The 23,069-nt window shown below is 38.7% G+C and overlaps 1 protein-coding gene across 7 annotated transcripts in view; it reads right to left on the reverse strand.

Moving 5' to 3' along the window:
- Nucleotides 1-1,800: 1,800 nt before the first annotated feature.
- The window catches only part of STX11 (syntaxin 11), a 33,735-nt gene continuing 12,466 nt past the window's right edge, over nt 1,801-23,069 (reverse strand). For 3 of the 7 annotated variants that reach the window (XM_045524524.2, XM_010965673.3, XM_010965678.3), the window contains exon 2: nt 1,801-3,591. In XM_045524524.2, the coding sequence (XP_045380480.1) occupies nt 2,723-3,586 (864 nt within the window). In that variant the 5' untranslated portion in view covers nt 3,587-3,591 and the 3' untranslated portion in view covers nt 1,801-2,722. Of the gene's footprint in view, nt 3,592-6,441; nt 9,992-20,176; nt 21,432-21,525; nt 21,580-23,069 lie in introns of those variants that run through there. The other 4 variants (XM_045524525.2, XM_010965676.3, XM_010965677.3 and 1 more) reach the window with 3 other exon arrangements.

Below are 23,069 nucleotides of genomic sequence, written 5' to 3' on the forward strand. Positions count from 1 at the left end.
CTTCCCTTTAGTCTATTGTGACTTGGCCTCCACAGCTGAACTTCTTCTGGGACTTTCTGACTCACAGCTGGGAAAGAATTAGGGGAAAGCCCTTGCCAAGTTGAGCAGAACAGCTGCTTCCTGCTTAACTGTTTTTAGAGTGAAATTTCCAATTTCACTTTCATAACATATAAGAAGGAATGAAATGCCACTGTGAAAACAGTTCTTTCATTGTAAAAAAAAAAAAAGTTTAACCCTATTAGTCAAAGAAGATAGGGTCTTGGTTTCTTTACTGTATTTTAGTAGAGACTATTAACAGAAGAGTAAGTATTTGTTTTTCCTCAGAAGTTAACTATTAATTGAATTAAGTTAATAGCAGCTCTCTCAGTCCAGAAGAAAGTTATGCAGTAACAATGATCAATGTAACACTTCACGCGTGCCAGGTACCATCCTAAATGCTTTTACATATTTAGTCATTTACTTCTTACAACTACTCTATGAGGTAAGTCCTATTATATCCATTTATAGATGAGGAAACTGAGGCACAGAGAGGCTAAGTAATGTGCCCAAGTTGTACAGCTACTATATGGCGAAGTCATGACTTAAACCTAGAAAGTAGGGTCCTGAGTCTGGGCTCTTAACTGCTACACCACACCCAGACAGTTACTAAAAAGCAGGAATAAAAGTTCTTGTCTTTTAATAGGCAGCAGTTCACTAATCTCTTTGTATATTAAAGTGAAGTTTTTACCTAAGTCTCTGATGTGAAGTGTGGGGAGTTAAATACACAGAGCCAACAAACTCCTTGACTTTTATGAATGGTTCTAAACAAAAAAGTTTTGTGCGATGAATTCATGAAATATTCTCTCTTGTGAAACCTTGCTTGTGGCCTATATTTACAGTATCTCTTTCCTACCATGAAAGGCAGCAATGGAACTGTGTGAAGGATTTTTTTTTTTTTCTAAGGAAAGGGAATTAGGTCAAGGGTGAGACATATCCCTAGAGTTGGCTGAGAAAGAACTGGGAGAAACCTGAGGAGAGCCTGGTGGGACTTAGTTTCCACAATTCTCATATTTAACCATGAAATTAAAATTAGGTACAGGGCTAGATTTCATGGTCATAAGCAGGTTAGTCAGTGAGTTCTAAAGAGTTCACATACTCTTCTTTCCATTTCTTTTAAAATTTCACTGAAGGACCTGAGAATAATGATCACTGAATAAACTCACTCATTTATTAAATTATGAGTAGAAAGAGTTAAGAATTGACTTAAAAGAAAGGCAGGAAACATGGTAAGTGTGGGAAAACGCATTACAAAGTTTGCAAGCGAAACCAAATCTCCAAAAACATAATTTTGTTAAACTATTGTAAATAACCCAGGAGAGAAAGCAACGTACTCTCATGTGAATTCTTTTTCATTTCCCCTCTTTATTCAGAGTTGCATCCAGTTGTTGCAGCTTCCAGCAGCTAGTAGAAAAAAAATTAAAACAATAATTGAAAAAGTAGACTAAGATTTAAATGATCAAGATACAAATGCATAAAAGAGATGTTTACTATATAATGTTTACTAAACATTGTTGAAAAAGAGTGTTATTTTATTTTAAATTACTACATTTTCAATGCATGAAAGGAATGGGCCACAGTAAAAACAAAAGCAATATTTCTGTGACTGTTATTTTATCTCTAGTTCTGTATGCCTTTTCAGCATTTGACATCTGTTTTTACCACTATACCCAATCCAGAGTTGTTCAAAATAAAGTTTTTACCCAAACTAGACTATGGAGATGCAGATGGGAATGAGATAAACTCAAAACAAAGCAACACCAGTAACCAGTAAAAATGTTTTAATTGATATCAATATACCATATTTACAAACCACATGGTCATTATGTACATGCATTAGTAAATATTAGTACTTTACATATATATGGATTTGTAACAATCAAGTAAAAAGATACACTTCAAATTATTTTTATTTATGAAAAATATATATAATGTGACACATGTACTTCAATTTGAGTGCTTGTTCAATACTCAGTGCTTAAAAATATTTGAAAAAAAATCCTAAAATATATTCTGATGGAAGATATTAAAAGTGAAAGAGTTAAGGAAATAGTAAGTGTTAAATGTCATTTTAATAAGTAGGGGAGGTGAGCAGAAAGAAGATAAACATCTATAGGCAGCAAGCACAGCATAAACTAGATGAAGAATCAGAAATGGATTATGTGCTGTTTTTCCCAAGGTCAGTTTCACTTGAAAATGAACAGAACCGAGGTACTTTCAGGATAGGGTGAATGAACTGAACTTCTGATAACGAGGAGACAGAACCGAGGTACTTTCAGGATAGGGTGAATGAACTGAACTTCTGATAACGAGGAGCCGGTGCAGAATTGACTTCCTCCTAGAGGGTTCATGACCAAACACGCCCTGGACATTTACCATAGAGTAAGCTAAGTCAGTTCCTTATTTGGCTTCCGCTAAGAGGCAAGGGTGCTATGTGCCACATAATGACCTCAAAAACCTGAGTAGTCATCTGTCCTTACCGAAGAGACATCTGGTGGCATCGGCTCTCTTTGCAAGCATAAGCTGGGCTGGAATTCTTGGATCTCGAGTGTTTTCTTTCTTCAAAGACTGAGGTCCCTAGGGATTAGGGCAACTCACCCCAGTTCATATGGCCTCAAAATCTCTTCTAGTGTGCTTACCAGCCCATTCCGGTCTGGGATGGGGTGTGGTGCCCCAGGCCGGCCTGCTAGTTGACGCAGGGGCAGCAGAAGCAGCAGAGGGTCCGACAGGGGTTCTTCTTCTTGTACTGCTCAGCCTTGCTCCAGTGCACCTTGGCCTGGCCGGTGTAGTTGACAGTCTTCTGCACGTTGACACTGATGACGTTCAGGGTGTCAGACTGCTGCTCTACCAGCCTGGCCGTCTGCAGGAAGAGCTCATGGAGGTCGCGGATGCGGCCCTCCAGCTGCAGCATCTCACGGTGCTGGCTCTCGATCTTGCTGAGGGCCCCCCGGGCGCACTTCACATCGGCCAGCAGGTTCTCGGAGAACACATCCCACTTGCCCTGTTCGAACATGTCCTCGATCTGGTCGCCCGAGACGTCCTTGCCCATGATCTCCAGCTGACGCTGGATGCGGATCTTGCAGTTTTCGCGCTGCTTCATCTCAGCCTCGTTGTACTCTTGCATGGCAGTCTGGAAGGTGCAGGTGAGCGCTCTGTAATGCGCTTGCATGATGCGCACGACGACCGAGTTTGCGCCGTGCTCGGCCTCGGCCTCCTGGCTCAGCGTCTTCATCCTGCTCAGCTTGAGGTGGATGCTCTCGCCCCGGGCCTTGATGTCCTTGGCAATCGAGTTGGTGTCGCGCTTGATGCTGCTAAGGCGCCGCATGGACGTGAGGAAGCGGGCATTCTGCTTTCCCAGCCGCTTCACATCATTACTCAGCTGCTGGTTTTCATCCTGAAGGTCCTGGATGTTCCTGTACAAGGATTCCAGGATGTGGTCCGTCTCAAACACGATGTCCTCCTGGGGCAAGTCAAATTCATCGTTCTTGTCTGCGAACTGCCGGTCATAGTTCTTGGTTAACTCCACCAGTTCTATTAGTCGGTCCTTCATTTTGCCTGCAAGTAGAGATACTGAGGTTAAATTCCTCTAGTGAAAGCCAAATATTTACACTGAGGGAATTGCAGGTTAAAATAAAGAAGCATTCTGTTCACTGCTCAGAGCTCCCAGTTCTTTACTCCTGGGTGTAGGTAATAATAAATGCACTAAAGGAGCTAAATGTTCTATGACATTTTGCTTATGAATAAAGGACTAATGAGACTGACAGCCATGAACACATCTGTATTTTATAGCTAGTAGGTATTTGCAGTTCAATAGTGGAAGTGACTGGAACTCAAGCAGCAATTTCAAATTTTAGATTGCTTTGGGAACCTCTTTTTCTTGCTTTATGTGCTCCAACAATCACAAATCAAAACACACCAGAGAAAGGAAAAATAAGAAAAGAGTTGCAAAGATGATTGTTAAATAAGGACAGTCAATTTACAGGGCTTTGGAGCCAACTCTAAGTGCTGACTATTCTGTGTCTATTTCAGCGCTGGTAAGCATTCTCAGTCCTGTACCTCATAACATTTCTTTTTTAAAAAATGATATAAATCATGGTTTAATTTTTTTCTCTTAAAATGTAATAAAAATAAAACAGGCTTAAAGTAAAACAACAACAAAATGAACAAAGACAAAAATCTAATAAGGAAGTACTAACTTTGGAAGTCAAAATTTCCCTGCTCTTTTGCCAAATATCACCGATAAATACTTCAGCTTGAATGTCTGTTTGATACTCAGTGCTTAAAAATACTTGGGGGAAAAAAATCCCAAAATATGCTAATGAAAGATATTAAAAGCTAAAGAGATAAAGAAATAGTTAAGTGTTTTATGTGATTTTAATAAGTAGGTGAGGGAGCAGAAAGAATACATATTTATCTAGGTGGAATCACATAACTAAAGCCAGATGAAGAATCAGAAGTGAAGAATGTTCAGTTTTTTTCCAAGGCTCCTAGTGGTGTCATTAACAAAACTGATTTTTAAAAAAGTTTTATATGGAAAACTTCAATCATACGCAAGCCTAGTAGCAATAACGTAACACACTCCCATTTATCCATCACACAGCAGCAACATTTGCCCATTTTTTAATGGCTTTTTGAAATAAGTTGGCAACTCAAGCAGAATTTCTGTATTTTTATAAGGATGGCGCTAATCAATTCCCTGCTTACCAAGGCAAAATAATGTTCTCTGTGTCCATATTTTTTTTTCCAGTGAAGTGAAAAACTTTCATTTTTAGTAGCTTGTATATATGCCAAAATAATTAACATTTTGCCCTTTTCATGCAAGATTCTGTGGCTAGAAAGATTCTTTCTACTACATAATTTGCAGAAAAGAAGGGGAAAGTAGTAGCACTTAATGGCTGCTCAATCTATCAGGAATCTTGATCTCAAATTAAAAGCTTCTCTCCAGTTAAAGTAATTCATTTTACAGCACCACTAATGGAATGCTGACAAGTTGCATCTAGTGATAAATGGAAAATGGTGAAATATTAGCCATGGCCTCTCATCTGCAATGATCATTATCTACATAAGTTAAGCAAAGCTTTAAAACAAGAAGTTATCCTGCTTAAAATACCATTTCTGCTTTCTGGTGATAAAAATCAATACCAGACCTTCTCAACGATGGGGAAGGTGACTCTCCTAGAAGTACAACTGACCCAGTCTGGACGAAAACTATGCCTTGATATCCAAATATTTCCTCATTTTAAGCAAAATTTAAAGACAAACTGCAAGTTGGGGGAGGGGGAGAAACTTGCAATATATGTAATGGGTTTACATAATATTTTAAAAAACTCCTGCCCTGCCCCAAACAAAAAACAAATAAAAAGCAGTTGCCCAAAGAGACAATGAAAAGGCAATTCATATAAGAAGAGACCATAAGGACAGCTAATACGTAGCACGTGCTATTATTACCACTTTTCCTGTGATCCCCTCTTTAATATTCCTGGGACTCCGTGAAGTAGGTATTGTCCTTATCAGAGTTAGTAAATGAGTTTAAGGAGTTTGAGGAATGTACTCAAGGTCCCCAGTAAATGAACAGCTGGACTCAAGTAGCCCTGCTTAACTGCTCAACTATGTCCAGCAGGTGTGTATGAGTGGGGCATGAGGGACTTCACTATTAAAACAAGGAAATGCAAATTAAGCCACTGAGGGTTTTTGGTTTTTTTTTTTCCCATCAAGCTGGCAGGAATTTTTTTAAATTGATAAGAATTCTGGGAACTCTGAAAAAAAAATACTGGTAGGTGGGCAAATTGACAGAACCTTTTTGGAGGGCAGTTTAATAATGTGTATTGGAAGCTTTTCAAATGTGTCTTTGTTTTGCCCTAGGTACATTTATTCTAAGGTATATGCAGGGGTGTGAGAATTTCATTGCTGTACATGTTTTCATCACCACAATTTTCACAGAAATTCAAAAATAACTGAAAGGCACAAAAATGTACTAACTGCTACATAATCACAGTGTTTAGAAGGCTATCTAAATGATATGAGAAGTGTAAATAACATTTTAGGTAGAATTTGAGGGAACACAAGCATTCAGACCATAGGATTCTCTAACTGAGATTTTATATTTGGAACAATTATTAGCATCTAATAACTTAGATCTGGATGAACACATGAAAATCTTCTCACTGTTACAACCATTACCTTCTTCCCCACAATACTTTTCCTTCATTTCAGAGTTTCCCCATCACTGCAATGTTTCAGTTATTAGAGCACTCAGTGGGCAGTCACTCATCACAACTGTCCAAAACTCCACAAAATTATTAACAATCACAGAGAATTCTCTTCTAACAAAAATTCTCTGTGGTTATGACTGACCCAAGACTGCTGAAACACCAAAGCACTGGTACTTGGAGGGAGAAGTTTTACCAGCAGGGTTGTAGAAGTGACAACTGAGGTCATACTAGTAGAAGGGCTGGTTGGGGGAAAATGCAAAGAGAGGAGAGCTCCAGGATCACAGGTCAAACCATCCATACACGTTTTCCCACTGTCGTCTGCATCAGCATTTACAAACACACACAGCTGCTGTGCCCGACTTGGCCTTGGCCCTGGAATGTGAAGCAAACTTTGGCTGGAAAATACAAAAGAGATTTACTCGGAAAAGAAAAAATGATGGGAAGTAAATCACCTTAGTCCAGTTTGATTAAACTTTATATTTCATAACTATTCCATGAAGTTTTTTTTTTTTTAAAGAGAAGTCAATAGAGTTTCCAGAATTGTGAATGACCTTTTCTTTTCCAACTCGAATTACTAATTAAGGAAATCCCAGAGAAGTTTTACATTCCTCTTTCTGTTCTTCTTTCTCTTAAACAAAGTCCTTTGAGCCACTGACCCTAATCCTGTTGGCTAGTTACTCATTTTCAGGAAACAAATAATTATTTCGGCTGACATTTTTTACACAAGTGCAGAAAAATCTCAGTTATCCAACGTCATCAGCGCATGAGGTTTTTCCGTGTAAGTGACTTTTACCTAACCAAAGACCTATCTCCCTTTGGGAAAAGTATTCACTCCTTTTTGTTGGAAATCCTCTTCTAAAATGCACTGACATATTTCATTGCTTCTTAAAGAGAGGACATTGGACACACTTTACCGTGGACTCAGATTATCATTACTAACATCGCTGAACTGTGTGGTAATGTACTTTGTTTTAAAATATTTCTCTTTCCTTAGTTATCTCCTCATACTGCTACTGACAGTCCTCTCATTCCCTGTACAGCTTGTATCAGACCAAGAAATTAGACAAAAGCCAAACATTTAATAATGGTAAGCTATATATGAGTCAGTAACCCTCAAGAGTCAAACCTACTAAATAAAGCAAGGAAGGAAAAACTAGTATTACTGACAAAGTGTCCAACTTGAGCCTCCCTTTGTACTGGACTGTTGATATATCGTCCATCAACAATCTTCACAATAACTATGAAAGCATCAAATTGTTAAACTGTTAGGTTATTTCCATGATGCAGTGACCATCAACTCACATCCTACTTTCTTGACCTGATTTCCTAAAGAATGGCCCATTCTTTACCCCCAAACTTGTACATACTCTTTGTGGAACATTGAGAAAAACTTTACTACACATTCTTTGCATGTCCTCCAATCAAGAGGTATGGACTATTTCTCAATTCCTTGAATTTCAAGTGAGGCCATGAGACTGGAACTTGCTATCGGGACATTAGTAAATATGATGCAAGCAGAGGCTTGAAAAGCACTTGTGCAAAAGAGCTTGTTATTGGGAACCCCGACACAACCGTATTAAGAAGCCTGGGCTGGCCTGCAGGAGGATGAGACCCAGGAGTTTCAGCTGAACCCAGCCCTCAGCTAACCCATTACTGACTGCAGCTATATGAATGGTTCAAACAGCCAATCGATAGGATTGTGAGAAATAATAAATCGTTGTTTAAGCCACTAAGATCTGTAACTGTTTCTTAAGCCACAAAAACTAACTGATACAGAAATTGATACCGAGAAGTAGCACGTTGCCATAACAGAAACCTAAAACGTTTGGCATCGGCTTTGGGACCAGACAGCAGGTGAAAGCAGTGAGGTAACTATTAGCAAAAACTGGGAAAATGGCATGCAAACTGTTAATGCAGGCTGGAGAAGTGACAAGAAACTGTACAGCAGGGAAGGAAAAAGGCAACCCACATTATGTTGAGGCAAAACAATTGGCAAAACTGATGGCAGAGGCAGCATGAAAGACTGAAAATGTACAGTGAGCTTTGGATCTAGCTGCAAAGATCTCCAGACAGCATACTGAAAGTTCACTGAGTGCTTCTAGTGCATATAAGGTTCTAAAGAGAGAGATGAACTAAAATTGAATTACCTCGTTTATAAGCATTATTTAGAGAAAACAGAGAACCAGAACACACCAGACTGGAAAATAAAATCTTCTACCTCTCCAGTCTCTTCAGCTGGAAGAAAAGATTCTTAGAGTAAGAAGTGGTGTCAGAGTGAGGACCTTGGTAAAATTTAACGTGGTGTCTCGGAGCCCTTCTCATCTGGACAGAAAGGGCCCTAAGAATCCTAGAGGCGCATCTCATAGCAGCCTGATGCTCAGCCTAGAGTAGAGAAAGAGCTGTCTGACTTGGAAAGAAATTGTAGATGTGGGTTTTAAGAGCATGAACCTTACGGGATTCTTAGGAAATCCACAAAGTTTTTAAGAGAGTTTTACTGACAAGCACAAAAGTATGACCTAAAAGAGACAGAGACCATTCAAAGGAAAAGAAGCCCCCAGGTGCCTGATTTTTCACTGTGGGGCTAGGCCAAGGAAGCTATTTAGAAACCAAAATGAGCCATTTCTTATGGAAAAGGAAGATTGTTTCAGAGGGTAGAGCCAAGAGCCATGGAGAAATAGACACCAGTGAACCACTCTCGATTAGGGACAGAACTGGGCCTCAATCAAGGAACATCCCCTGGCCCAGGAGTGGGGGGGTCTGGGTAGAATTGCTGTGGACTGTTGACCGCTATCTGTATGGTTTGTGTAGGGTTCTTTTGGTCGTCTTTTCCCTATTTCACCATTATATATTGGGTGTGTATGGGGAATAACTCGTCTTTTCAGTTCTCAGGATCTTTGTCTTAGGATCAAGAGGATCCGCATCTGAAGAGCTATACCTGAGGGGGTCTCATTTGTACCACAAGTGATGCAGACCATGGGTAAGCCTCTGGGCCCAGAGGCTGATGCCTTAATGCGATAAAACTTATGGAAATCCTATGATGGGGGCGAGCATATTTTTCTTGTAGGAAAAATGTAATTTTTGCCAGAGGCTGATTATATTTGGTTGTAAAACAACAAACAAAACTGGCCACAAATTCTTAGCAGTACCTCTGATCAAGAAGTGGTGTCGATGGAAAAGACATTCCCTGTATTATAAACACTCTTAACCCTGGGCATTTTAGGGGAGTGAAGCAAAGTTTCTTTGGCAGTAACCTGCTGCCTTCTCAGCAATCAGTGTGTGGCAACTCACAGGGAAGGTAAAGGGCTAGGAAAGTCCCAGCCCTGAAAATAAGTGGGGACCCCATTGAAGAGAAGGTGCCACAGAATTTGGAGAGCACAGCCTGTGTGGAGCAGAGGTCAACACTTTACTTGGATGTGTCTGGCAAAGTGTTTTCAGTAGTTCTTTGGTGAGGAGGGCATCAAAAGCTAACTGTCAATCTATGTACTTGTATGTACAAGTTATTTGCATTAAAACAGAAAGTATCATTCTCAAAAAAAAGAGAGAGAAGTAGTGTCAATTTCTCCCCTCTCATTCTGGGCTTGGCCATGAGACTTTCTCTGACCGAGAGGACAACAGAAGACATGATGCAAGCAGGGGCTTGAACAGCACTAGCTCACTGGGACTTGTCCCCTCTACTGAGAACACCAGAACCTCTGGGTGAGGAAGCTCAGGCTACCCTCCCGGAGGATGAGGACCACATGGAGAGAGAGGCCAGTCCCCAGGTGACCAACTGCTACAACTGTGTGACAGTCCAGATGAGCCCCTTGGAAGAACCACCTCTTATTTACTTTCTGCCAGGTACTCTTGCAGAAACATAGTTTATCTCATCTAATCCTCGTTAACCATGAGAAGTAACAAACTGTGTCTTGGGGGTGGTTGTTATGCTGACAAAGCTAACTGATACACTCCTCTTCAGGTTTCTCTATACCCCGTAAAGTGTGTTCTTCTTAAAGAGGACCTAGGAGGATGGATAAATCATAATTTACAGGAAGTGAATGCTCATGCATTTAAAACAAAGTTTATGGCTACAATTTAAAAATACAAACCTAAGCAACATGTACCAAATAATTGTCCTGCTGATATGTGACACCTACGTGATGATCATGACCTAATTATACACCTTGATTTTAATGCATTTAGAATCTTCTAGTCATATTGTATACAAATGTTAATGTAAAGGATACACATAAAAGGAGTGGGGGTTTCTTAGCAAGTCGGAAGACAGCCTTCCTTTCCTTTTGAGGATTGTGGTCAGAAGCATGGTGAGCAGAAAAAGAATGATGCTAAAAAAAGATTATCTCACACACAAGCAGCATCCACAAGAAAGACTCTGCAGAAGCTGTTTGATAACTCAGTATGCTAAATTGAGGTTCTTGAGCAGTGGGGGCAGGACAGCACAGAGACACAGGGCAGTTTCAACTTTGGCTGAGTTTCAGTCTGATAAGAAGTTCTGAGAACTTGAAAAGCTAGTTTTGAAATGGAGGTAGACAGTTCAGTGTATCACAAGCCTATTGTTCAGATCACTAAAGTGAAGAACACCGGGTAGGCAAAATGCAATTTCCAAACACAACTCTCCTGCCATATTCCAAACCTTCCTTTGTCATCCAGGACTGAACCAGAGACATTTCTTGCTAAAAAGAACGAAAAATTAGCGTTATGTGAACCAGGTTCCTAAGGAATACCAGAAGTTGATTACGACCCTACTCATCTTTCAGAGTGATCAATGCAATCACGATTCTGCTGTTCAGAGTTGTGGAATCTGTTTAGAATTCCACATCCACTTGGGGAAGTGGAAGAGGGGGCTCAGTGTTCAGCCTGGGGAGACAAACTGCCATGACTGGGACTAGTCTGGGCTTCCTCACTGGTTTCATGGTTCCCAGCAGCAAGAGAGGGCAAATCCTAATAGATAAGTGTCGGCTGATGTCACATTTCCTTGTGGTCACCTTCTCTCCGCCTTATCTTCCACGTGTATAAATACTGACTGTGTGGGATAATGAAGGGAATTAAATGAGATAATCCCTGTAAAACTCTTAGAAGCGTGTCCAGCAGAGAGTAAGCACTCTGTATATGTCCCCTGTTATCATCTACTCTGTGATTTTAATTCACTCAAAAAAACTAATGCAGATTCAGTAACTATTAGTATAAATGGTGCACTTGCTAATTTACTACTAACACTTTATTACTAACAGTTGATTACTCATCTCACAATCATAAGTGAACACTAATACCTGTGGATCAGATTATTTAAGGTTTTCAGTAACTTTTATTCCAATTCTTTCTTTGTAAAATCTCTTTTTTTTTCTGAGTATGAAAGCAAACCTTGCTCTTTATAAAGAAGAAGACATAATCAAATGATACAGAATTGTTTAACATGGAAAGTAAACGTTTCTCATCATTTAATACTACTGTATATAATAACCAAATAAAATACCAATGATAAAAGTCTAACACATATTCTTCCAGACTCTTTTCTATTCTAGAAGGTTGTGAATACTTAAGAGACAGCATCCAGACGAAGTGACCCTGACACTGTGAACTACAGAATGTTTTTCTGGTAAACTGCAGGGGTTCTCTGGGGTTTCTTCCTGCCAGGGGCACTCCTCAGGGACACAGGGCCATAGGGGGGTGGGCGGATAGGTCCCACCATACTTCCCTTCACCAGCATTTTTATGCAGGTGAAATCAGGTAAAAAGGAACACTAAAGGCAACCTGGAAAGGGAAAGGAAAGTCTGAAAAAAAAAAAAAAGAGAGAGAGAGAGAGAATCCTTATGTTTTACTTTCACGCTTAAGAATCTCAAGGTGGTTACCCCAAGTCCACACACCCTAGAGACTGGGAGTCTGCAAGTGCCCAAGCCAGTCTGAGGATTGAGATCTTCAGGACTTAGTACTTATAAAGTCAGTGGCTAGGCTTTCTTTTGGGAACAGATGAACAATTTTAATTCAGTAAACATCCTTCAACTACCTCCCTCATAAGTGTCTCACAAAGGTAAACCCCATTCCCCACCCCACCACCCCACAAGGTTCTTCTGTTAGTGGTGGTAGGGTTTATTTTGCTTTCCAGTCAGACACAGGAACATACAGGGAAGATGTCTTGCTCATCAGCTAACTGACTTGAGTTCTAAAAACAAACGTGGCTTGGAAGACAAAGTGCACCCCTGGGCGTCAGAGGACTTCTCCCCATCTCCATCTCCAGCTGTATAAAGTGGAGCGAGACATTTCATGTCTCTGAGTGTCAGTTTTCCCGTATGTAAAATGGTAATGACACTACCTATCTCATAAGAGTTTTTGATCATTAAATGAAGTAAATAATGCATATAAAGGACGCTGTAAATTTGAAAGTATTTTACAGACATGGTATTAGGAATTATTACTTTGCACAGTTGCCATCCATAATCAGTTCATTTCACCAGATAGTTTATTCAGCATATTACAAGTACCACTCCTCAAGAAACATGTGCAGGACATGGGATTTTTAAATGATCCTATAAAACCAACTATTTTAAATTTCTGTATTATTCCTATAGCTCAAGTGACAGAATATTAATGCCCTATATTCACGCAGAACCTCAGCAAAATATGAGTTGGATGCTTTGCATTTATTGTATAAAAGATGCCCAAGGAAACAAATTCACTTATCATAGCAACATTTTTTATTTCAAAGTGAATATCTCACATTACACCTATCAGAGAAGACAAATAAACAACAACTTCTTGCAAAACAAAACTAACAAACTAAAAAGCAGGAGCTAACCAAATTTCTTATACATTTACCCCAATTTGACTGTTCCACATAGCAGCTGTGCTGTTTAGTACTATACAGAATCAACGCCAATAGATGTTAAAAAAAAAATCTTACAGACCTTTTAATATTACTGAATTTAAATTTTCCCTTATATCTGAACTTCTGTTTTGGATTAAAGGAATGCTGAATGTCTGCTGTGGTCATTAGCAACATTCATAATTGGAATCAAGGGATACTTCCTATCTGACCAAAATTGTAGAGAATTCTACAGCTAACGAATAACTTTTATTTGTTCTCTCATGAATAGATTATTGATGCCCATTTAGAATAATTACCAGCATCCATGAAATGCATACGGTTTAAAATATCATACCTTTCATTTTTAATTTTGTGTTGAGAATTCAATATACTAGAATTAGATTTTAACATTCATATTAAAAAAACTCAATTATGTTAACTAAAATATATACAAGAGCATAGAATCAATGGCATCTGTTAAATAAACTATGTTGGGCACCACATTAAGTAGCTGCTAAGTAATATTTAAAAACAGACTATGTGATTGATATTCTTGTGCACATCCTTCAGGACACATGAGCTTGCACAGGCCACTGTGACAGACTTTCATGTGTTCATTCAACAAATATTTCATGAGTATCTACTATGTGCCAAGAAATATGAAAGGATGAGATTAGCTCATTAGCAAAAGAATCATGGTCTCAGTCTTTTAAAAATATTTTTTTAGATACGCAAAAAAATGCTTCCATAAGCATTTTTAAAGAAAGAAGTGAGATTTTCAAAAACATGAAATAAGATTTCTGAAATATTTAAAATACAGGTATAGCTGAAACCAAACTTAGGCAACTTCTTTATTCTCGTCAATTTAAAGACATACTTATGAATTAATGAGGGAAACAGATTTTTGGCTTTCTGTGTAATTATAAAATTTTTCTTAATTTCAATAACTGGTGTCATCCATGACACAAATATATAACAGCTTAGTGTTTAAAACATGCTGCAAAGTTGCATAAACCTACATTAGATTTCCAGCTCTAAGTAAACTGGATTAACACTCTAACCTCAAGGGGTGCTCAGTAAGGTGTCTGATGCACAGTGAGTGAATTCTTAACAAATGCAAGTCATTTTCTTGTATGATACTTGTGGTTTTACTTTTGTTGGTAAATGTACACACTCTCCACAACTATCAACAGGAAAATGTGTGAATAATAGTTGAGTTATTTACTTCTAACCTAAGTGACTTCATCTGTCCTGGCCCAAAGAAACTCCTCTAAAGCCATTTTATCCTGTCTTCCTTCTAGACATGCCCTCCAACCAGAGGTATCTGACCCCTCCCCATCCCCTATCCAAATTCAAACCTCAGTCCTGTGTCCCATTCTCTACTTTTTAAGGCAGTAAATAGCTATTTTGATGAATGTATTTGCTCTTTTGTGCTACTAGCTTAATATACTACTCAACCAGAAAATACATCTGTATTTTTAAAGAAAACCTGTATTTTGTGTAAAACGGGAAATTGAACATTACTTTTGCTCCCTTCCAAAATCCCACTAAAGGAACTTTCGTAAAGATATACACCAACCAGGTAAAGAGCAAGACAGAAGGGAGCAGCAACAAAAATCTTGGAAGCTGTAAAGCAAACAGACTAGTGATAATAAGCCCAGCAGATGTAAGAACGTTGAGTCCTAAGCAAACAATGAAGGCCAAGAAATGATCTAAATCATGCCATAAAGAAATAGTCAAAGGTTCTGGAATCAGAATTAAAGGCTGAGTACCTATGGAAATGGAGGTGATGATTTCAGGGTGACAAGTATGTTTGGTTAGAAGCATTTCTAAGAAGTTGGTGAATCCACTATCCCCATCCTCCCATGCCAGGAGGGTGGACAGGCCACACTGACTCTAGACTGGCTTGGAAGAGAAGAGGATTAAGTGAATGTTTTTATAGGGAATGCCGGACCTCCAAGCCCTCTTCCTTCACCTACTGTCCAGCACACTGACCTATATCCTACAGGCAGATGAATGGAAGACCCTTCTCCATAAAGTAGAAAGAGAGAAAAAAAATTACAAAATAACAGAAAAGATGAGGAATTTATAAGTCCAATCCTTTAAGTTCAAATTCCAAATAATAGGAATTCCAGAGAGAGGACATTGTATGAGGAAAAGAAAGAGAGAGACAAGGGGAAACAGATCACCTACAAAGCTGTAAAAGTCAAACACTCTAATGAAGCAACATCCTTTAAACTTTTGAGGAATATGTATTTTCAACCCAGAATTCAATCAAATATGATGGAAGAATAAAGACATTTTCAGATATACAAAGTCTCAAAAAATTTTTACCTCCTATGTTCTCTTTCTCAGGAAGAAGCTGGGGAATGCACTCTGACAAAACAAGGAAGTGAGTCAGAAAAGACACAAAATAAAGAATCCTAACGTGAGTTCTAACAGAAGAGAGAGGCCAAGGGCATCCCAGAATGTTGGCACAGGGAAACTCTACGAGGACAGATATGAACCTGGCTGAAAAGATCACCTGTCTAGATTAGGTGAGTAGGCAACAGGAGAGAGATTTCTTCAGAAAGATGAAACTGATGGAATTCCTGATGGGTCAAAATGTCTTAAGGGGAGATTTAGACAATTTGGGGTTGAGTAGGTTGTAAGTGTAAATGAAACTAACAGCAACAACAAAAACCAATTAACTTCCAAGAAGGCAAAAAAAAAAAATAGTCACAGATAGGTAATCATGATATAATGCATGGCTCAGCTGTGATTAGTATTTTTATAATCATAAAAATATAATCATGGAATACTGATTTAACAAATGATAATGGAGCTGTACTAGGAGGTTGGAAGGAGGGGACAGGAAGGGAGGGTACATGTCTATGGAAAAGAGGGGTGAAAATGAGCTAAAACACTGTCTTCCATACAGAGAAGTCAATAGGCAATGCCTAAAACAAGAAATAGTAATACAAGTGTGTTGTTTAAGATATGAACATAAATACTAAAACAATCTGCAAAAATAGTTGAAAGTCGCTGCCTTTGAGGAGGGGGAAATGCAACAGACTTTTTGTCATTAGACTTTTATCTTTTATTAAATGTTTTACAGAACTAGTTGACTCTAATTATGTATGTGTAAGTCTGACAAAATTAAAAACGAGAGAGAGAAGGCAGTAAGGCAGGAAGGCAGGAAGGAAGTAAGGAAGGAAGGAAGAAAAGAAAGAAAAAGAAAGAGAAGAAAGGACGGAAGGGAGGGAAGAAGAGAGGGTGGGAAAGAGGAAGAAAGGAAGAAAGAAAAAGGCTTTCTAGAAAACACTAATAAAAGGGCAATGATACAGATTTATGAATTTGGCTTGGTAGTAACCAGGAACTCTTTAGGAATCCTCTGTCTTGTCTGCTCATTTCTTTCTCTCTCTTTCTCATATAAGCATATTTTTACAGATTCTACTTCAGAATTAACATGTATACATATTTATGAGTGGAATCTGAAACTCCCCCCAATTTAATATTTTGACTGAGCTAAATCCAAAATTCCTGCCAGGGTTTAAAAAAACATCTGAAAAAGAAAGTGATCCTAAAATAAAGCTCAAATAATAAATGATTAGTTTTTTTAGAAATTGGAAGGAACACAGCACTGGTGAACTGGGGAAAGCCCTAGCAGATATGAACACCTATAGTAAGGAAAAAATTAAAAACATGATACTTTTGCAAACATAAAAATTAAATAAATGGACATGAATAAAATATTGAGAAATGGACCAATTGTATATAAAATGTTAGTATATGAAGAAGCAGCCATCAAAAAATAATAGGGGAGGAAAAAAATTTAAGCAACCAGACTGATATAATAGATGAGCAATAATTTATTTGACTTTAATCCTTATTGTAGGCCCCATAATACACCTCAGTAACATCAAAGAATTAAAAATGCAAAATCAATAACAGAAACACTAATAGACAAGGAAGTTGAATATTTATTAGTACTCTGGGACAATGATAACTTTCTGTGGGATTGGAGGTTGTGGAAGACCTCTCAAAGGAAAAGATAACCAGACTTGACTATGTAAAATTTGAAATCGCTATGCACCAAAAAGAATAACAAATATTAAAAATTAAAGCAAGAGGCTGGAAGAAAATATTTGCACAAAACATAGTAGACATTAGGTAGGTACACAACATTATATGAACAGATGACTTCAACTGATAAGAAAATAACATAACAAAATATATGGAGGAAAATACATAGATAATTCACAGGAGATAAAATATTCTCAATAAAATATGAAATGATGGTGTCTACCCTTTAGCAAATAAATATAAATTAAAAATAAGATATTAATTTAGACTTATTATTCACTAAGATAGAAATGAAGGAAAAAAGTCAGAATACAAGGTTTACCTATGTTTTAGTTACAAACACCACATGGGAAAAATAAAAGGAAAATACTTATTGTGTGTTTATGCTGCTGTCAGTGGTAGGTGTAGGTATCTAGATGTCAACGGAAAGGAAAAACGTCCACAGCACTCTTAAGTTTCAGCAAAAGGCAGTTAATAACTTGAGAAATTTTCCAATTAAATAACAAGAAAATTAAGCTTACTACAGGGAATTTTCTTCTGCCAACTGTTAATCTTTTCAGATGAGCTGACACTACCATAGTTTTGATTTTTTAAGGAATAAGCTTCATCCTCTAAAGAGTTCTACACTTCGAAAAGGAGAAAATATTTCATTTCACCACCATAGCCTTTTATTTAAAAATTCTCATACTCAATGAAAATATAAAAGTTGAACTAATTTACAAATGCATTCAGTTGGATTCACAGTGGCTAACTAAATTTATTACCTACACTTCAACAATAAACCAAGCCCAACTATGAAAAACAGAAAGTATAAGAACAAATGTTTAGAATTATTTCCTCACCATTCATACACTCCTTATGTACAACATTCATAGTAAAAGTAAGACAAAAAATTAGAATATAATTTGTTACACTTATAAACCAAGGACTATACTAAAGCAAGGGAGGAAAGATGTGAGAAAACATGGCAAATGGTCATCACAGGACATCATGTGTCCATTCATTTAAAATCACACTTCAAGCCTGAGTTGCATTTTCACTTGCACTATAGTTTTTAAACCCATTTGTCAGTATCAATGTTGTTTTAAGATGCTGTTCAGTGTGGATGTGTTTAAGTTGACTTAAATGAGACACAGCAAAGCACTCTGTATCTCCAGCTATATCTAATAAATGCTGCTCTATGATGACTTAATCCTTCCTTCCCTACAATCAGCCAAATGCACAGAATTCTTAGTAAACATTCATAGGTTAAATGTGCACCTATTTGCTTTGTGATATCAAGTTAGACAAGAAATAGGTTCTTAGTGGAGAATCAATCTGGTTACTTTCTCAATCAAAAGACTGTCTCTTAATTAAGATACTATATTTAAGGTTATTTATGTATGTAATATAATAAATGTAAATAAATTGCAGTAGAAGAGCCACAGCGGATTCAAAGATTGAAAAATCAGGACGTCACAGTCCCTGCCCTCAACTAAGCTTAAAATGTATGGAGAGAAATAAGCAGGTACAGAAATAATGAAAGAGCAAGAACAGGCCATAAACGGGAAAAGAAGGACCCAGCATGAGCTGCCTAGCCAGGCAGAGTCTACAACCTCCAACACCGCGTGGCATCCTCTCTCGGGGGCCAGGAAAGTGAAGTGGAAAGATGAGAAGGGGGAGCAGACACTGACCTCTAAGCAAAGGTGCTTCAGCCTTGGTCTGGAAAAAACCCCAAAGGCAAATCTGCTAAGCACCCACCTAGGCCATAATCATTCTTAAAATTAACTCTTAAAAAGCTGTAATATAAGCTCATGATTTTCAGAGCTTTAAATTCATATTCCTTTTCTGTGTACTACATATTAAAATGTTAGCAAATTAGCTTCTAGCAATGGCACTGAATGAGATGCACAGAAACTGCCTTCTCTGTTCCTTGCCAGCTATTTAAGTCATTTAATGAAGGAGGCATATTTTCTTGTTCTCTCTTTGCCAATGCATGTGCTCACATACTGAACACACACAACACGCACACACACAGACGCACATGCATGTGAAGGGTTGAGAGATTTTGAACTAGGCAGACCAAAAGATCTTCCTTTATTTAAAAAGAGGTCCCTTGCCTTATAACCAAAGCCAAGCTCTTAGCTTCTATTTTTATATGAATTATGTTTCGTGAGAATGGAAAACTTTCTCTGACCTTAGATTAAGCTGGGTTTTTGACTCTGATCTCACACTTTCCAGTAGTTCCTCTTTCCCAGTATTTATCATATCCTATTGTTAATTGTCTTTTTTCCTAATCTTTTTGGTTTGCCAATCAGGTTCATGGGATCAGGGGCTGTACTAGCTGTGTTTGCCATGTACACAAAGTGTCTGGCACATGGCAGAGCCTCAATAGATATCTGTTGATTAACTATGCTCATCAGAATGATCATTTCTTGCAATCATTTTTGATGAGGCTACGTCTCTTGAACACAAAGATGAAGAAGACAGTCCTTGACCTGAGGGTGCTCACAGGCTGGTAGGGAGAATAATGAAAATAAATGTTAATAATAGAGGGATACATGGGAGCTCAGTGGAAGATGGAGAACTCAATCTGGATGAGGGGAACAGAAGGCTTCCCAGAAAGGATGGTGTCTGAGCTGATTCTAAATGGTTTAACCAGAGTTAGCTGGGCAAGGAAAGGGACGGGACCAGGCAGAGACAACCACACAGAGCAAAGGCATGAAGCTATGAAGGGATAGGAACTACAGCAATTTGGTGTTGCAGGAGTCAACAAAACATATCAAAATGTCCTAGGAATTTACCAGATTATTTTTTAGGTGACTAATACTTCCTGCAATGACCTGAGTCAAAATCAGTGCTTTTTTCTTTGAAGAAAAATAATTATTCTCTATTTCAATGAATCAGATAATATATTTTCCTGTCATTGTTATCTGTCTCATCCTATTATATGGTCATTTAAAATTTTAAGACAGCATCTCAAAGCATCATCTGGCTTAAGATTTTCTGCAACTTTCTCTTAGAAAGTTTACTGATTCCTATAAATTCACCGATTTCCAACAATCCCCCCACCCCTGCCGCTCACCTTCGTCTACAACTATTCCAGGAATTTGGCATCTCCTCCCCAGTTATCAAGACAGTAAAAGGCCAAGCCAGAAACACAGCTCTCTCTCCAGCAATCCTGGTTGGAGGCTGGCCAAGGAATTTGGGCCAGTCTTTCTGTTGGCCACAACAGGAATATGCTATGAAAGACAAGGGATGAACATCACTGTAGCAAGCCTGCTGGGATTAAGGCTCAGGTGCTCCTTTGTTCCCCAGTTCCCATGGCTTCTTGCTAATTTGAAAAATCCCAACAGGCTTGGTCACTATTAAGAGCATAACGGTTCAGAGCATGTATCAGGTCATCTAGGGAAAATTTGTTGAAAATGCCAATTCATGGGCTCCGCTTTTAAAGATTCTGTTCCAGTAGATCTGAAATGTGGGTGTGGGCCTGGGCTTTCCTTTCTGTTTCCTTTTTATTGTTTGTTTGTTGGCGACGTTTCAAAATATTCCAGCTTTCTGATCTTAGAGTCTACAGGCTACACACTGAGATTCACTGGACCTGTTTGGGGCCTTTCAAAGGCTGAGGGAAAAAAGAGAGAGGAGGGAGGGAGAGAAGAGAGAGAAAAGGTTGCCTATATCACAAAACTGTTTTACCATTTACCAATGGCAAAGCCTTGAATTCTAGCAAAGGCCAGCATGCATTACCCTTCTGTACCTGGTCTGGACAGCCGGGGTAATTGTTAGTCTTCTTTCGGAGGCTCCCTACTCCACTCGTCCTGGCCTCCCCTCACCTGACTCTTCTGCTCCTCATTGTCCCAGGACTAAGGCTACTGTCTTCTTGCTCTCTGGTGAGCTATTCTAAGTCCTTAAGGGCGTTGGACAAAATGCCAGCTTCCTGGCCTCCACGCAGCAGGGCAATGGTCTGGGTTGGAAAGACACAAGCAAAGCCCTCATAAAGAAGAAAGCTCTCTTCCACACAAATGTAGTGGATGATGTGACACTCGGATCCCCTTCAGGACCAGGGCCCTCATTCCCCCAGCTGCCAGCAATGTCAGCTGCTAAAGGTGCACAGCTCCAAGAATTGCCCTAGAATGAAGGGAGCTTCTTAGCCCAAGACAACACTTTCTGCCTGGATGCAGCCCACATCCAATGGCAAGCTGATGTGGCGGATACAATGACCACTATTGTACATGCACTGCTGTTCAATTTCCCCCTCTATGTAATTCTGCTGCCCTCTCTCCCTGTGAGGTGTTGTTCCTAGAGCATCTCCCAGTATATTTCTTGTATATGCAAATCTCAGAGTTTGTTTCCAGGAAATTTGGCCTAAGTTACTGAGTTTGCCTCTTTTAGTCAAGTAGTGACAGCACAGTATAGTGGACCTCTGCAACTTACTTCTTGGGTAATGTTGGGTGGTCACTTAATCTCTCCCAGGGTCTCCTTCGTTATCTATAGAATTCAAATACAGACAACAACAATAATAATGATACTTATTATTTCTGTTTTGCCAGGCTTTTATGACAATTAAAAGAGAAAATATATATGAGAGTTCTTTGTACATGATGAGTAATTTTGTCAGCTCACATCGCTGTATGTTGGTTTACCACGTGGTAATCAGGGAAGAGGGGAGGAAGAAGTGGGCTATCTACTAACACTGTACAATTCAGCCCACACACTGTGTCCTACTTTATCTTAAAGCAACAGATTTGTGTCACTAATCAGTATACCCAGGCATATAATAGAAAATGAGAAACAAAATCCGGAGGGGAGACATGTATTGGTGCATGTCCTGAAACTGAAACAGAAGCAAGAACAACACTCTTTTTCCACATGAAATAGCAACAGAGCTATTTCCACTACTCTGGAAAGTCAGAATTCACATCATTACCCAATAAGTTATGCAATGAGTAATGAAATCTCATTTTATATCTTTGAACAGAGAAACAAGTAAAACAATTGGGTATATAAAATGGGGAATACTTTTCTAAGCAGCATCATCTTTTCTGGATTACCTTGATACTGTATCCACTAAAAAGAAAAAAATATACACACAAAGTAATTGAAACATGTTATTAGCTCAGGAAGGATAATTGGAAATTACTAATCCTAAAACTTCCCCCTACTAAAAATTACCAAATTATTGAGCCTTACAAAGAACTTGAATGAGATACACAAATAATGTCTAGTATCCACAGACTCAGAAGGAGTGACCAGCAAATGACATACGCTGACAGATGGTTTCACTATCAGCAAAAGTCACAGGATGGTTAGACCTGGGAGGAGGCTTAGAGACCTAACAGAGCCCCTAACTCTAGAAATTCTTCACTCTCAGGTAAACCACAGTCAAAATAAGGAGGCAAGACAAACCCACGTGAAATATTAACCAAAACCCTTCCCTTTCTTGTTCTCTGAGCACTGAATGGATTACAGGCAGACAGGAATTCAGACCAAGGGGTAAACATGTGGGCTGGATCATCCCAAAAAGCTTCATGTCAGTCTCATATAATGGGAAACTATAAACATCTAGATATCCTGGTAAATCTGAGGAAATGCTAAACGAAACATTTTCTTCATGCGTAGAGAAAACATTTCAAATCTTCAAGTTTTAGACATCTGAATATTTTATAAACTTCAAACTTTGAGTGAGTTTGCTGATTTGGTTAGGTACACATTAATTCCGTGTTTATAATGCATACATTGTCCAAAATAGAGGCCTCTGAGGAAAAGATAATTAGACCCTGTCTGCTGAACAAAAATCAGTATTATTCCAAGCCAAAGTAGGGTGAATCATGGAACAAGGAGAACAGTAAAGAGTTGGGGTCAGATTTTGCGGGGAAGAGAGGAAGAGGGAAGTGGCGGGGCCTGAACCCAGGAAACTAGAATCATTTTGTCCAGCTAAAATCAAGAAAACAGGGGACACAACAGGGTCAGCGTCACTT

The sequence above is a fragment of the Camelus bactrianus genome, chromosome 8, assembly GCF_048773025.1.
Source record: "Camelus bactrianus isolate YW-2024 breed Bactrian camel chromosome 8, ASM4877302v1, whole genome shotgun sequence".
In the NCBI taxonomy this organism is placed as follows: domain Eukaryota; kingdom Metazoa; phylum Chordata; class Mammalia; order Artiodactyla; family Camelidae; genus Camelus; species Camelus bactrianus.